General features: G+C 44.6%; 1 protein-coding gene across 1 annotated transcript in view; it reads left to right on the top strand.

Moving 5' to 3' along the window:
- The window catches only part of AFF2 (ALF transcription elongation factor 2), a 392,460-nt gene that overhangs the window by 246,030 nt on the left and 132,457 nt on the right, over positions 1-13,973 (top strand). Inside the window, exons 5-7 of the mRNA XM_063141604.1 lie at positions 2,837-2,929; positions 4,508-4,544; positions 4,805-4,856. Of these exons, the coding sequence (XP_062997674.1) occupies positions 2,837-2,929; positions 4,508-4,544; positions 4,805-4,856 (182 nt within the window). The remainder of the gene's footprint in view (positions 1-2,836; positions 2,930-4,507; positions 4,545-4,804; positions 4,857-13,973) is intronic.

The following is a 13,973-nucleotide window of genomic DNA, read 5'->3' as shown; positions in this document are numbered from 1 at the left end:
AGCTGGATCAACCCATCTCCTCCATCATCCTGTCCCCCACAGTGGCCAAGCAGATGCCTCTGGGAAGTCCACCGGCAGGACAAGAGGCCAAAGGCAATAGTCCTCTGCAGGTTGATGTTGCCAGGAACTGGTTTGTGTGTGTGCGTCTGGGGGGGGGGTATATATTACCCTAGTCATGCAGGTTCTATTTAGGTATCACTGTTGCTTTTGGGAGATCTCTTGGCATAGTTGCTCTTGGCAAATCTATCCTTCAGGGATTTGTTTGGCCCTCTTTTCAAAGCTTTTGAAAAGAGAGCAAGCCACCTGACACTCCAGTTTTAGTCTGCTGCTTTTTAAAAAGCGTTTGGCTTTTCTTACTTTTAGGCCCTAGTGCTCCCCACCCTCCCCCACCCCAACAACAGCTTCCCAGACCTGCCTTGCAGAATTATGTGAGGCTCCTGCTAACTCTCTCCATGCCCTATGGCTGCTGTGAGGGCCGTTACCTCTTCAGCCCTCCAGCCTGGCGCTTCTTCCTCTCTTTCCCTCCACCCACCCCCAAGCATCTTCTGTATGTATCCTTCTCGTTTCCTTACCTGAGGGCATCTACAGCTAGTTTAGAAAACAAGAAGAAGAAGGAAGAGGAGGAGGAGATTTGGCTAGCCCTAATAATAAAACACACGGAGTCAATTAAAACAATGTTTAATTCTTTTCCCAGGAAGGAGGGATACTTGAAAGGCAGATACATCCATTAGGTGAAGCAGCTCTGAAGCCAGTAAAACCATTCTCAATTAATCATCATTGTTGGAGCTATTTCTTTTCCCATTCCAGCCACCTCCAAATGCACACTTGCAAAGGGAACTCTAGTCCTCTTCCATCAGCCACCATGAATGTGCAAGTCCTAACCATGGGAAGAAAATAAAAATGGCTTGGTTTGGTAAATGTCTTTGCATTGCATCCCGTTCCAGGGTGCTTCGGTTACACACTCCTGGGGCTCGCTAAAGATTTCTAAAAGCTTCCAAATCCAGGCATTATCAGTGCAATCCAATACTTCTCAGCTCTGAATAAAGCCGCATTGAATTCAATGGGAATAACCTCTGCAGTGTTCTTTCTTTTTCTTCCCCTAAATCAGGGATGGGGAATCTTCAGCTCATCGAGGCTTGGGGTCCCATTGCACGACCCTGCCCTTTCCCAGCCCCCCCCCCCCCGAGTCTGCCCTTTTCAAACAGATCCCTATAAACATGAGGACTAGAACACCACAAAGGCGAAGATTCTAAAGGGCCACTTCAGGCCAGGAATTTATGAAGCCTTCAAGCGATATTAAATTTGCTTCTACTTTTTCCCCCCTCCTCCCTCCCAATCCCCTTTATTTATTTATTTATTTATTTATTACATTTTTATACCGCCCAATAGCCGAAGCTCTCTGGGCGGTTCACAAAAATCTCTGGGTGGTTCACAAAAATTTCCTTTTGTGTCATGGTTGTTATTTTAGATTGTAAGCCTGTGGGTAGGGACTGTCTTAAAAATATTTTGTAAGCCACCTTGAAAGCCTTTTTTTTTCCCCTTTGGCTAAAGGGCGGGATAAAAGTGCTGTAATAAATAAATAAATAATATGATGATTCAGCCAAAGGTTCTCCTATGGGCACTTTCGGCCACATTTGGAGGGAGTCAGTAAAAATTTGAGCCAAAGTGAGGCGGTGATTTTTGCATGATTTTCAGCGGGTATAAGAAACTCAACTTCAGGATCAGGGGAGCAACTCATTGTTAGCAGTGGCAACGCTGTCTGCCTTTCCTGTCCTTTCATTTCTCCCCTCAGTCTTTCTCCTTGCCATGGGATGCAGCTGTGGCACACACTTTTCACGCACACTTTGAAAAACTGAGAAATGAGATTGTAGGGATGTGTGGAAAAATTGTTTCAGTTCACAAATCACTCACAAATGCCTCATTTACAGCCCCAAACGCAAACGGGGGTGCATGTGCTCTGAAAATGTTTGCAAATTTCTGACCTTGTATTCGCAATTTCAAAATGTGCACTTCCAAAAATGCACAGCTTTAATAATGTGCCATTTTTTGAGGAGGAAGAGGAAGAAATATTTACCCCTCCCAGATGAATGGAAATGAGTATAAGTACAAACACACCAACAGTTCAGCCAATGCTCTTTTAAGCCATCTGTCTGTCATCAGTTGCAGGTCAATGATAAGCATCAAGATTTTTCTTTTAGTTCTGGGATTTCTTAAAAGGAAAATGTATTTATCTTTGGCCTTAACTGTCCCAATCATGTCTCGGCTTCTGAAACCAGCTAACGAAAATCTCTACAGATATAGACCACGTGTTCCAGGGAAGGCACTGTCTCATTAAGCTTCTGCTCTTGTACTTCTTTCATCTCTTTCATTTTGTTTTCTGTTTGGGTTTCATTCATAATTCATCAAATATAGATTATTCGAAATCATACTCCACACATTCAAGAGACATATTTTCATAAATCCTGGCTCTTCATCAGCATTAAAATGATAACCATCCTAGCTCCTTTAACAGAATCTTCTCAACTTAAATCGTGCCCTTTTTATTTTTATTGAACCTCCCAGAGAACTTCGGCTATTGGGCAGTATAGAAATGTAATAAATAAATAAATAAATAAATAAATAAAATTTATTTTTGTTTACTTTGTGGGCACAAATGATCTTCTGTTTTGTCAAATGTTGAAGTAAAATAAAATGCAATCCTAAAGGATATTATATCGCATCAATAGACAGTGTCTTTCTGAATATCCATCTAATAACAAGCAGAGATATAGAAAATGGGATAGAGATATAATTAAAAATATACTCCTGTATTTCTTTGTTTTTCTTTCCTTGCTAGGAGATGACCCATTCCTGGCCTCCACCTCTCACTGCTATTCACACACCTGGGAAGGCTGAACAGAATAAGTTTCCCATCCCAAGCAAAGTGCAGGTAAGTTCAGAGCAGACTTGCAAATGCACACTGAACTCATGGATTTGTTCAAGGGAATAAAATGATGGGATTGAATCCATTGGCTTTGGTCCAGCCCTAAACATACACATCCAGTCCAGCACAACAACTAGTCGTGTGCAAAGGGCAGGCACACTTCCCCATCGAAATCAAAAGCTGCATCCAGACAGATCAGCAATGAGCACCAATATCCACCTTGGACATATGTGCAAGAGCCTGTTTCTGCACATGTAGAATCCCCTTGGACGACAGAGCTAGTTTCCTTTAAGCATAGTAACATGAGTTCCTTCACAAAACAGCATGGATACACCCAAAAGCTCCATATGTCTTAATGGGGAAATTGCTTTGCTCTGTCTTCCATGGAAATTAAGAGGGACTTAAAATTGCTAAATTCGACTGGGTTGTGCTGTACACCACACACACACACACACACACACACTCACACTCCCCGCCCCCAAGTGAATGAAGCCACTTGAGAACAGTAGCAAGCTCTCCACAGGATGTCTCTTGAAAATGTGGGAACCGTGATGGGAAACATGCATTGTTATTGTTATAGGGCCCCTTTAAATTGAATATTCCCAGAAGAAGTGTAATAATGCATTAGGAATGGAGAGCGTTCGTTTTCACAATTCATTTCCCCCTCCGACACTCAAACATAAAGTGCCATGTTTACCGTTACGGCATGATTTGCTTCACAAGGGATTGTCTGGCAGTGTGGCAGAAGATTAGGAACTAATCATGCCCCAAGAGAAGGTTCCGAAAAGGCTGTAATGGTTTCAGCATCCTATAGATCTGATATTGTTAAGAAAACAAGAGTGGGGTGAAGGACTGGGAGAGGGGAACTTCTTCTAAAACTACAATTGAATTCATAATAATCAGACAGGTGGGCACGGATGCGCGTCACCTGCTGTTCGCACACCATGTCCTACACATGCCAGAGCAATAGGCAGGAGGCCAAGGTTTGGGTCCTGCCACACCCTCATTCTGCACACTAGGGATGTGCATGGCTTGCACCCATGACTTCCCCAGACCACAGATAAAGCAAGTAACATTTATTTAAAATATGTCTACCTTGCCTTTCCATACCATCACTGGAATGATCAAGGCAGTTAGCAATAGACATTACTAAAAAATAATAATACAATTTTAGAAAGCAGAAAGAAGCAACTGGAGTTGGCCATCATGGGCAAATCCAGGCCTTTTGGGGACCGACGGATCCTCACAATGGGCCCGGCTGAGTTTTTATTTGCGAGCCAAGCTGTGCGACAGTTCCCAAAACCTGGGAATTTTACTTTTGGGGAGTGTTGTGTGAAATTGTGGGGTGATTTGTGCGAAAATGTGGCTTTAAATAGCACAATTTGTGCAAATTCACAGCCATAAATGGTCTAATTTGTGTAAATTAGACCTTTTGAAACCTTGATTTTATGCAAATAGTGCTATTTGGGGCTGCGATTTTGCACAAATCATGATTTGCACCAAAACAAATATCTGTGAATTAATACAGATCTTCCTTCTTGAGTCTCCTAAGTGACGTTGCCATTTTGTTTGTTTCCATTGTAGGATTCGCAGCATCTGACCTCAGGATACAATGTACAAAGTAGGTCTTCATTGCTCTTCCTCTCAACCCACAGTTTTTCTCCCTCCACTCAATGTCTTTAAGACAAAGGATAGAAAATTAATTTCCCACGTTGCGGAAATTGATCAGTGTTGAATTGTTGTTATCTCATCTAAATCTGTTAGCTCTGTCGTATTATGCACGGTGGCCTGTCAAGACATCATTGACCATTGAGAGATGGCTGCCACCAGATCATCTCTAAATTCAGGGCAATTATTTTTACATGGTTCCTTTCTTTTCAGAATGGAGCGAGCCTCCTGGCAAAGTGGCGACCAAATCAGTGCCACAGAAATCGTAAGTAATTCTTAAATTCCAGCTTGATACATTTTTCAATAAACCAAAGGGAGGAACTTCTGTCTCTCCGTCATGGCGTAGTGCAACCTTCCCCAGATTGGTGTCCTCTAGATGTGTTTGACTGCAAATGCCATGATTCCCAGCCAGCGGGACCGTGGGCTGTATATGATGCACACATAGGCTGTATGTAGGTGTGCATTTGCTAATCAATATGTCTAGGTGTGAATTTGGTCTTGTATCCAGTGTTAGTCCTACTTAGAGTAGACCCATTCGAACGAATAGAAGTTAGTCATGCAAATTTGGGGCCTTCCTAGACGAGGCCTTAGCGCGCCTTCAGACCCAGTTTCCCTGCTGTGCGTCCAGATGACGCACAGGGGAATCCGGCGGCAGGCCACAGTGAGGCCTCCTCCAACGCGCCATAAGCAAAGTCGCTTGTGGTGCGCCTTTTCCCCAGCTCCGGCCTCAGGCCGGGGCTGGGGGAAGTCTAGCTACTTCCGTGGCTTTTTGCGGCTACTCGCTTACTCACGAGTAGCCGCGAAAAGCCACGGACCTGGCACAGCGCTCATACGAGCGCTGTGCCCATCGGGCCGGGGTGGGTGGGAAGAGATGGGCAGGAAGGATGGCAGGGGGGTGTCAAGGGGGGAGGGCGGGTGACAGAGAGAGCGCCACGCGCCGCCGCCCGAGGAAGCAGGCGAGCGGCCCTTGCCCGGGCAATGCCGCCCCATGCCAAGCCTTGCCCGGGCAAGTGCCACTCGCCTGCTTGCTCGGGCGGCGGCGTACGGCGCTCTCTCACCCACCCTCCCCCCTTGCCATCCCCCCTTGCCATCCTTCCCCCCCCCCCCCCGTTTTAAAAAAACCCCTTACCTTACCGGAGTCTTCGGGCCGCAGGCGGCCCCTTTAAACTAAAAAAAAAAATGCCGGACGCTGCAGGGCTTGCGTCGTCCCTGCGCGTCCGGCGTGTGGAACCCTGGGCGAGGCGCGCTAACGTTAGCGCGCCTTGGCCCCGCCTCCCTGCCGGGATAAGCCGGCAGGTCTAGCAAAGCCCTTGGTCTTGTATCCAATGTTAGTCCTACTTAGAGTAGACCCATTAGAACAAATAGAAGTTAGTCGTGACTAACATAAGTCACGTTGATTTCAGTGAGTCCACTCTACGTAGGACTAACGTGGGATAGAACTCTTGTAAATAAGTGATATCTCCATAGTGAGGGACAAACTATGAGCAGTGTCCCTGTCCCATCTGCTGTCCAGGTGCTATCTGTATGCAGGTGACCTCAAGACCCCGCCCGCCCTTCTAGGGGTTCTTTAAGCTAGACTTGGACTGGGCAGGCCTTCAAATAGAGGATGCCTTCAAAAGGACAGGGTCGCTCACTGGCTTGCGAATACCCCTGCATGCACGTGGCCATTGGTTGTTGACATTGGTAGCTAGCCACATGCTTGCCTGGAGTTGACCGAGATGCTCCTCCCCTACTTCCTGTCAGTTTATGTTGAGGAGAGAAATTTCCTCCCGCTTCCATTGCCTTGCAAGAATGTCATGGGGATGTTAGCTGTAAACCATTTCACTGGCCACCACTGGTAAGCATTGCTTTTTGCTGGATGACAAATGGATGAAGGAGGGACTAGAGCTTTCTGGTTAGCAGAACAGGGATAACTGTTCCTCTTGGCTATATTACAGCAGGAAGTTGCCTGCAGGGCTGTTTTAATCTGCAAACCAGTGGTTACAGATCATAGATTGGTGCTATGGTTTCTAATACTATAAATGAGTTTTAGATGATTTACTCTTAGTTAATTAATTAACTTAAGCACTACTGGGGGGAGAGAGAGAGAGAGAGGGGCATGTATGAGAAACTCATTTGATTAACAGATGCAGTTATGCTATTACTTATTCAGATTGTCCTGAATTAATAACATTGTTTCTCTGTAAAGTGGGGAGGTGAGCAGAGAAGGGAGCCCCCAGAGGCTTAAAAAGGTGGCTAATTGTTTGGGCTGAACAGAGCAGCTGCTGTGAGAAGAAGGTAGTATGTGGTTTGGAAACTGAAAGTGTGGCTGATTGGTTGGGCTGAATGGAGCAGGTGCTGGGAGAAGAAGGTGGTACATTATTTGGAGACTTCCAACAGTTAATATACTGGAGTAAACCAGACATCTGCCCCAGCTAGGAATGGGTGGGGATAGGTGGGTACGGGACTGTTGGCACCCCTCTTGGGTACACTACAGACATACAAAGGCCTCTCTGGGAAAACCAGTGAGGCACTGGAGAACACTGGGCACAGCAGGATGCAAAAGATTAGCCAAGGAGGAACAAAACCCTGAAGCAAGAGGCCAAGTCAAGAATCCACTTGCAGGGCAGATGAGCACCAGCCCCTCCTCCTCTTCTCCGTTTCGGAGGCTGTCGAGGCATTTTGCCTGCTGGGACTGCCTGGGGGTCAGCATCCCTCCTCCCTCTCCCCCCCCCATCCTATGCAGTTGTCTGTTAGCTTTTATTTAGCAGGTAAAACTTAAACCGCATTGTACTGGAGAATTCTCCAGCTTGTCAGCAGGGAGAAACAGAAGCTTGGACTTGCAGTGTCAATCATTTCTAGCTTCTGGCAATAGGATGTTTAGGGACTCTGGGCCTGAACAGATATGCTCAGTCCATCTTTGTTAATGCCTTTTGATAGGAGAGTAGCAAAACGGCTCCTGTCATTTTATTTTTGGGTAGTTTGCAAAACAGCGGTGATTTTCTGGGGTGGGGGAGGGTTGGAGTTGTTTTGGAGGGCTGGGGTGGGGGAGGACACTCGGCAGTTATTCAGCCGGGATCAGATCGCATGCCGCTCTCTACTTCCTACTTTTGTGGGATGAGGTCAGCGCATCGAAAGCACAAGGTGTTTGGTGTATATATGAGTCTGAGCTATTTAAAGCCTCCACCAATTTGTAGAGTCTCTACAATAAAGTAACTGGCATCTTCTATTCTAAGCCGCCCAGAGAGCTTCAGCTACGGGGCAGGATAAAGATGTAATAAATAAATAATAAATAAATAAATCTTCACCGTTAAAAATGTGGGTTTTGCTCCTTTAAGCAGATGTGTCAGGACTCAGGTTTGGAAAATAGTTTAGATGGGTTTATCACAAAAGGCAGCGTTCCAGTAGTTTGCTACAAAGAGTAATAGACATGTCACTCACGGCGTATAGTTATACACCGGCTTTTGGAGTGGCAAAAGAGGATGCTTCTGAGCTCAGTGGTATATAGTGCATTTAATGGGACCAAAGCTCGCTCTGGGAAGCCCTGATATAAAACCCAGAGACACGGAGTGTACGTTTTATGAAGCAGCCTCTCTGTGTTCTGCAGCTTGATCTAAGGTTCCAGCACTATCAATCAGGATCCTGGGAGGAATGAGCTGCCGTCTTAGGGAAGGTGATGGATTTTACACATGACAGATCAAAGCCGCAATATAAAGTTACTTTTATTTTTAGTTTCCAAATGAAGATCAGCTAAGCCTTTGCTATTGCTTCCCCTTTGCCCTACAGATACACGGCCGAGGCAGCTTCCAAGAACTCCCATGAGGGATTAGGTGCATTTTGTTAACAATAGCACAGGGTGGGGGTAGCAACTCAGTACCACCACCCCCAGTGTTTTGGACTACAGACTCCATAATCCCTGGCCATTGGCCATGCTGGCTGGGGACAATGGGTGTTAAAGCCCTAAATGTCTGGAGGGCACAAGGTTATCTACCCTTGGCTTAGGAGGCATTCTACATAGTTAGTGAGTCAAGTTCTATTTTTCTGCTCTATGTAAATTGCTTCCATGGGGAGGGGGATGGAGCTCCGTCTGTGGATGGCACTTTCCTCTTACTTCATATGACCGATGATGATTTCTCTTCCTTGCCGTATGGTGATGTGATCCCACGTGTTAATCTCTCCCAATTATTTCTCTGTTGTATGTACACACTACTGCTGCTGCTGCTGCTGCTGCTGCTGCTGCTGCTGCTTCTTCTTCTTCTTCTTCTTCTTCTTCTTCTTCTTCTTCTTCTTCTTCTTCTTCTTCTTGGAGTCGTAGAGTGCAATCCTATGCCTGGCTGGGGAATGCTGGGAGTGGTAGGGTGCTTTCCCCCCCTGTCCAAACAGGTGCAGGGCGCACCCTGAAAGTATTGACTGTGGCTGAATGCACTTTAGTGTTGACCAGTCATTGCTGGTCTTTGTGGTATCTGAAGTGGGGAAATTCTCACCCTTACCTTTAATAACTGGGAGGCAGATGTGGATACAAGTGTGTGGTACAAGTGTGTGGTTGTTGACTGGACAGGTGTCCTTGTTGACATCAGCAGCCCAGACCAGGGGTAGGCTGAAAGTAGATCACCTGATGTTATAGATTTCAACTCCCAGAATCCCTCATCATTGCCCATGTTGGAAGGGGCTTCTGGGAGCTGAAGTCCAACACATCTGGAGATCTACCTTCTGTCTACCCCTGGGGTAGACTATCCAGTGCTCCATGGTGTTAGCCTCCCCACCCTATGATCACTACACAGCAGCCACTGGCCTCAAAATTCTACCTGGATTCATCTGAAAGGTCCTTTCAAATGTCCTCACTTTTCCCTGCTTGTGTTCTTATGGAACGTGATCATAGGCAGATTTCTATTGTCATAATGATTTTGAGCTACACGGTCAGCAGGCACCACATGTAGAGCGCTTCCCCAAAATTAAAAACAAGATACAAACAACCTGCACATAGAAAACAACCATGTCAGGGAAACAGGTTCTAGCCTTCTCATTGATATGCTAGCTTTCTATGCTCACAGGTGTGTGTATGCACGTGTGCGCTGAGAGAGAGAGCACAGAACATTCAAACATGAGATTCTTCCTCCTACAGCAGCCTTCCTCAAGGCGCTCCATATGTGTTGGACTACAACTCCCAGCTCTGCTGGCTGGGGCATTCTGGGAGATGCAGTCCAACACATCTGGAGCGCCCCAGGTTGAGGAAGGCTGTCCTACAGTCTAAAAGACTTAGCCAAGTGAACTGTGGTTTTTCTTGTTGATTAGCCTTGACTCAGTTCTAGCAATAGAAAATGACATCAGAAATCCTGTATTAGGGAGAAAAGAAAAGGAAAGGAAAGAAAAGAAAAGAAAAGAAGAAACATGTTCCAGGGTGGTATTTAGATACAGCCATTCACAACATTTCCAGGGAATGTTGCATCAGATGCACTGAAAGGAAATGTCTCGTGGCACTTCACGTATTTAGAAGAGTGATTAGTATAGAATCATCCGCAAACATGGTGCTTTATAAAGACTAAGAGGTCAGGCCGGTGCCCCAGTCCGCTTCCAATCCAGAAAAAAATACAAAGGAGACAAGAGACACAGAGCAGGAAACAAAGGAAGGAGAAAACAGGGGAAGAATATGAGGTCTTTGTTGTTACATGTAATTTAGGCTTAGCTGAATCCAGAAATGGGGACTAAAGTGCTATGCCAAAGGGTTGGCAGAAAAGGTGACTCCTAAGAAGTAAATTGAAGAGAGGTGGAATCACAGAGGCATTCTGGGAGGTAGTTCCAGGCCTAAAGAGTGATCAGAGGAAGGGAGGCGTCATTTGAAGGAACAGGCAACCAGTTTTAGGCCTGAGTCTTCAAACACTGCTGTTCCAAGTACTCAATCATTTCCAGTAGCTTCCTTAGCCCATGAGCATAACCTTTTTAATAGTGTGTTAATAGAGCAAACTTAGAAAGTTATTTGATGACAAGGAAAGAATCCCATTAGGACTTCTAACATCCTTCTTTTATTTCAGCTGAGCTTTTAAGGGAAGTCTTCAAGAGTACTCGGCAGTGAGACAAACAGCACAGGATGTTCTTGGTTTAAAAGGGTCCTGGGTGGCTTCCAGGTGGATCCAGGCCAAGGGCTAACAACCAGACAGAACAAAACAAAAACAAAATTAATGGTTTCAAGCGCTCAGTAGCAGTTGCAAAATGCAGATGTAAGGGTCAAGACAAACCTGACCAGTGGACGTGTGTCTTTGCAATAGAGAAATTCATCCATCTGACTGAAAGCAGGTGGTTCTCATTGAGCTCACCTGTTCCTCTTTAAGACAGGTTCACACATTACAGATAATGACTTGACAATATCCCATGGTTCAATGAAAAGTCCAGAGGTTGGCAGAAATGCATTGTGGGAAATTTATTGTGAGATTGACAGGTCACCAAGCCAGGTAAGAGAGAACTGCAAGTAAAGGAAGCGGATGTTCGTAAGCTCTTAAGGCGAGGGTGGAGGCGAGGTCTCTTCCCAGGGTCCGATCTCAGCAAGCCGTACACAGAGGAACAGACCTCACCCTGGGGAGCTCTATGCACTGAGTATGACAATGATAATGAGGTGTTAGAATAATAATGAGGTTGTTGATGTTGGCTAAAACCTATTTTGGTTGCATAATAAAGATTTTGGATGAGGTGCAATCAGCGGTGTCCAACGTAGCTCGATTAGGGATGGAGGAGAAATTAGTTTGGTTTGCATTTTAATGCAAACATACCTCATCCATGCTTCCTGAGCCAATACATAAACCAAAACGCAGTTACATTTGAATATTCATACATTTCCAGATTTTGCAATCCAGTGTTCTTCTGATCAAAAATGCATACAAAAATACATACATTGGGGAGAGATGCACACACATAAATGTATATATCTATGAAAGTGTATACAGAAATGGGTATACTTGGAGGGATGTGCACAAAAGTATATGAATTCTCATGAAGAGGTATTTTTTTTTCAATTCATAAATTGATGCAGAAACAGGATGGAATAAATGTAGGGTTGGGAAAATGAGAAACTGAGCAAAATTGGAATTGGCATATAGGTCCATCCCTAAGTCCAATACAAACAGGAAAAGAGAAGGAGTTTGGGTTGTATTCATTGTTAGTCTAGTTCATGCGTCTTCAATTAGTCCAGACCTGAGACTTCCAACCTGCAACACGGGGCCCACATACGCAAAGATCTTTTTATACTACTTGTAGAATTATAGACAGACAGCGCGTACTGAAATGCATAAAGCCACTTGCATTTTGCACCTGAGTAGCCCCTTGGTCTCACATCAAGAATCTTCAACACAGCTCAGCTGTGTCAACACTTTAACAAATTCCAATCAAAAGGGCGTCTTAAAAGAGCTCATTTTTTTTAAAAAAAAAAAAAAAATCAGCAAAGACCTATTACTGAGCTTGTTTAGAGTTGCAGGTTCTCTCATTATACGCAGAGTTTTCAATGATAATTGACACTAGATTCCTAACCCAAAGACTTTGAGTATACTTGTCGGAAGTCTCTTTGAAAACAGAAACATGCTTCATGATATCTAGCTGAAGAGTGTTTCATCTTAACTTTTTGGAACCTCTCCGCCATGTCAAAAGGAGCCACCTGGGAGAACAGAAAACAAAACAAAAATGGCAACGTCTTCATGCTTTGAATTAAAGGTAATTCATTCTTTGAATCAAATCAACAGGAGCCCCTTATGAAGAGTAATCAGGCGTCAAGAGGGTTTTCACGGCAAGCTTTTCATATTGGATAATGTGACAACAATCAATATTGCCGTTCAGAACATTCAAATCAAAATGCAGTCATGTTGTCTAAAAGTTGACAAGGAACATTAAACGATGCAATTTATCAAGTGTGGTGTTTGAATTCCCTTTCAACACATCCCACCCCAACCAAGCCCTAAAGTTTTTGCAAACTTCTTATATTTGTAGGGTGCTAAACCAAGAGGAATCTGTCCGTCTTTTCTAATTCAAATAATTTGAGTGGAAGACATTCAAATCCCAGCTTCTCCGCTTAAGGCAGCAGGTAAATGCCCCCTCTCTGCTTGAGATCCTGGAGCAGCCTTAGTCAGGAATGCTTGGAGCTGTAATCTAAGAACATCTGGAGGATACCATGTTAGGGAAGGTGGCCCAGTAGAGCGACTGCCTTCTTGGAACATCCAACACTGAGCTAGAAGGACAAGTAGTCTGACCTGATGTAAAGCCATTTCCTAAAACCGCTTGATTCGCAGCTACAAATTTGCACCCGTCATGCCGCACCATGAGCCCAATATTATCATAAACACAGATTGAAGATGAAAAGTATTGTGTTTGTGGAAGTGCATTTGTGGGCCAAACCAGACAACGTGTGGGAGGTACATAAACAGCCTCCCAATTATGGGGTGGGAGGCTGCATCAGAAGTAGAGGCGCAGTGCAAAGGCATTCTTGCAGGTAAGAAAGCAACTTGGGAAGGGAAATTTTAAAGTAGAGAGATGTCTGGAGGAAAGGGGTTAAAAAGCCCATGATCAAACTGGCCTGAGGTAGTGATGCTAACAAAGAAGACCGGGCTGCCTGTATGTGTGGAGAGAAAAAAGATGAACATTTGGAAAGGTAGACGGAACAGGGGTGAATATTTTGGCTCTCCTGGATGCATACATTTTGCAGAGAAGATGTTCACAGGCAAGAATTCAGTGCAGTGATGTTAATAATAAACAATTTAGATATTTAATGCAGACAAATAATTAAGATCAGTGTGTCCCTGCAGATGAGGCCATTCTTCAAAATAATTTCCAAATGAGTCTTTTAATTTGTTTTCATTATTCAAATGGCTCACATGCATTTTAACCTCCCTGTCAAAATAAAATATTTGCTAGCCTGGACTAATAAATGGTCTCCTCTCGACATGTTTATAAATTACTTTAAAAGATTCCGTGACAAGAAGAATTTAATTTGGTTATATTTTAATGATCCAGCGCTGAATTATTTACATGCATATCTCAGGCCTAATTGTGCTTTCAGTGGGGCAGGAGCAGGCAGCCAGGTAGAGAGAACCAAGATATAGACAGACACAGAGCCTATGACATACTATTGGGAAAGGGTCCAGAAATTTAGCTGATCATTAGCTCCCTGTTTTGGATGAGCAAACTGATTTTGGCACCTAGTTAACACAGAAACTAAAGTACTGTAATGAGACTGCTTTGGCCTGGACGCTACTTCCTGCCCAGGGGAAGAAATTATAGCACACCCCACTCACAGCTGCTTTCATGTCAGGTAGAGAGGGGTCAAGTCAATTAAGCAAGTAACGTGCAGTAAGCAAGGCCACATCCAGTTAAGCAAGGTCAGGTCAAGGAGAGCTGAGTCCCCGGCAAAGTGAAGAACATCAGGACC

The sequence above is a fragment of the Elgaria multicarinata genome, chromosome 15 (assembly GCF_023053635.1).
Source record: "Elgaria multicarinata webbii isolate HBS135686 ecotype San Diego chromosome 15, rElgMul1.1.pri, whole genome shotgun sequence".
Taxonomy (NCBI): domain Eukaryota; kingdom Metazoa; phylum Chordata; class Lepidosauria; order Squamata; family Anguidae; genus Elgaria; species Elgaria multicarinata.
This window is presented reverse-complemented; position numbering and strand designations above follow the sequence as displayed.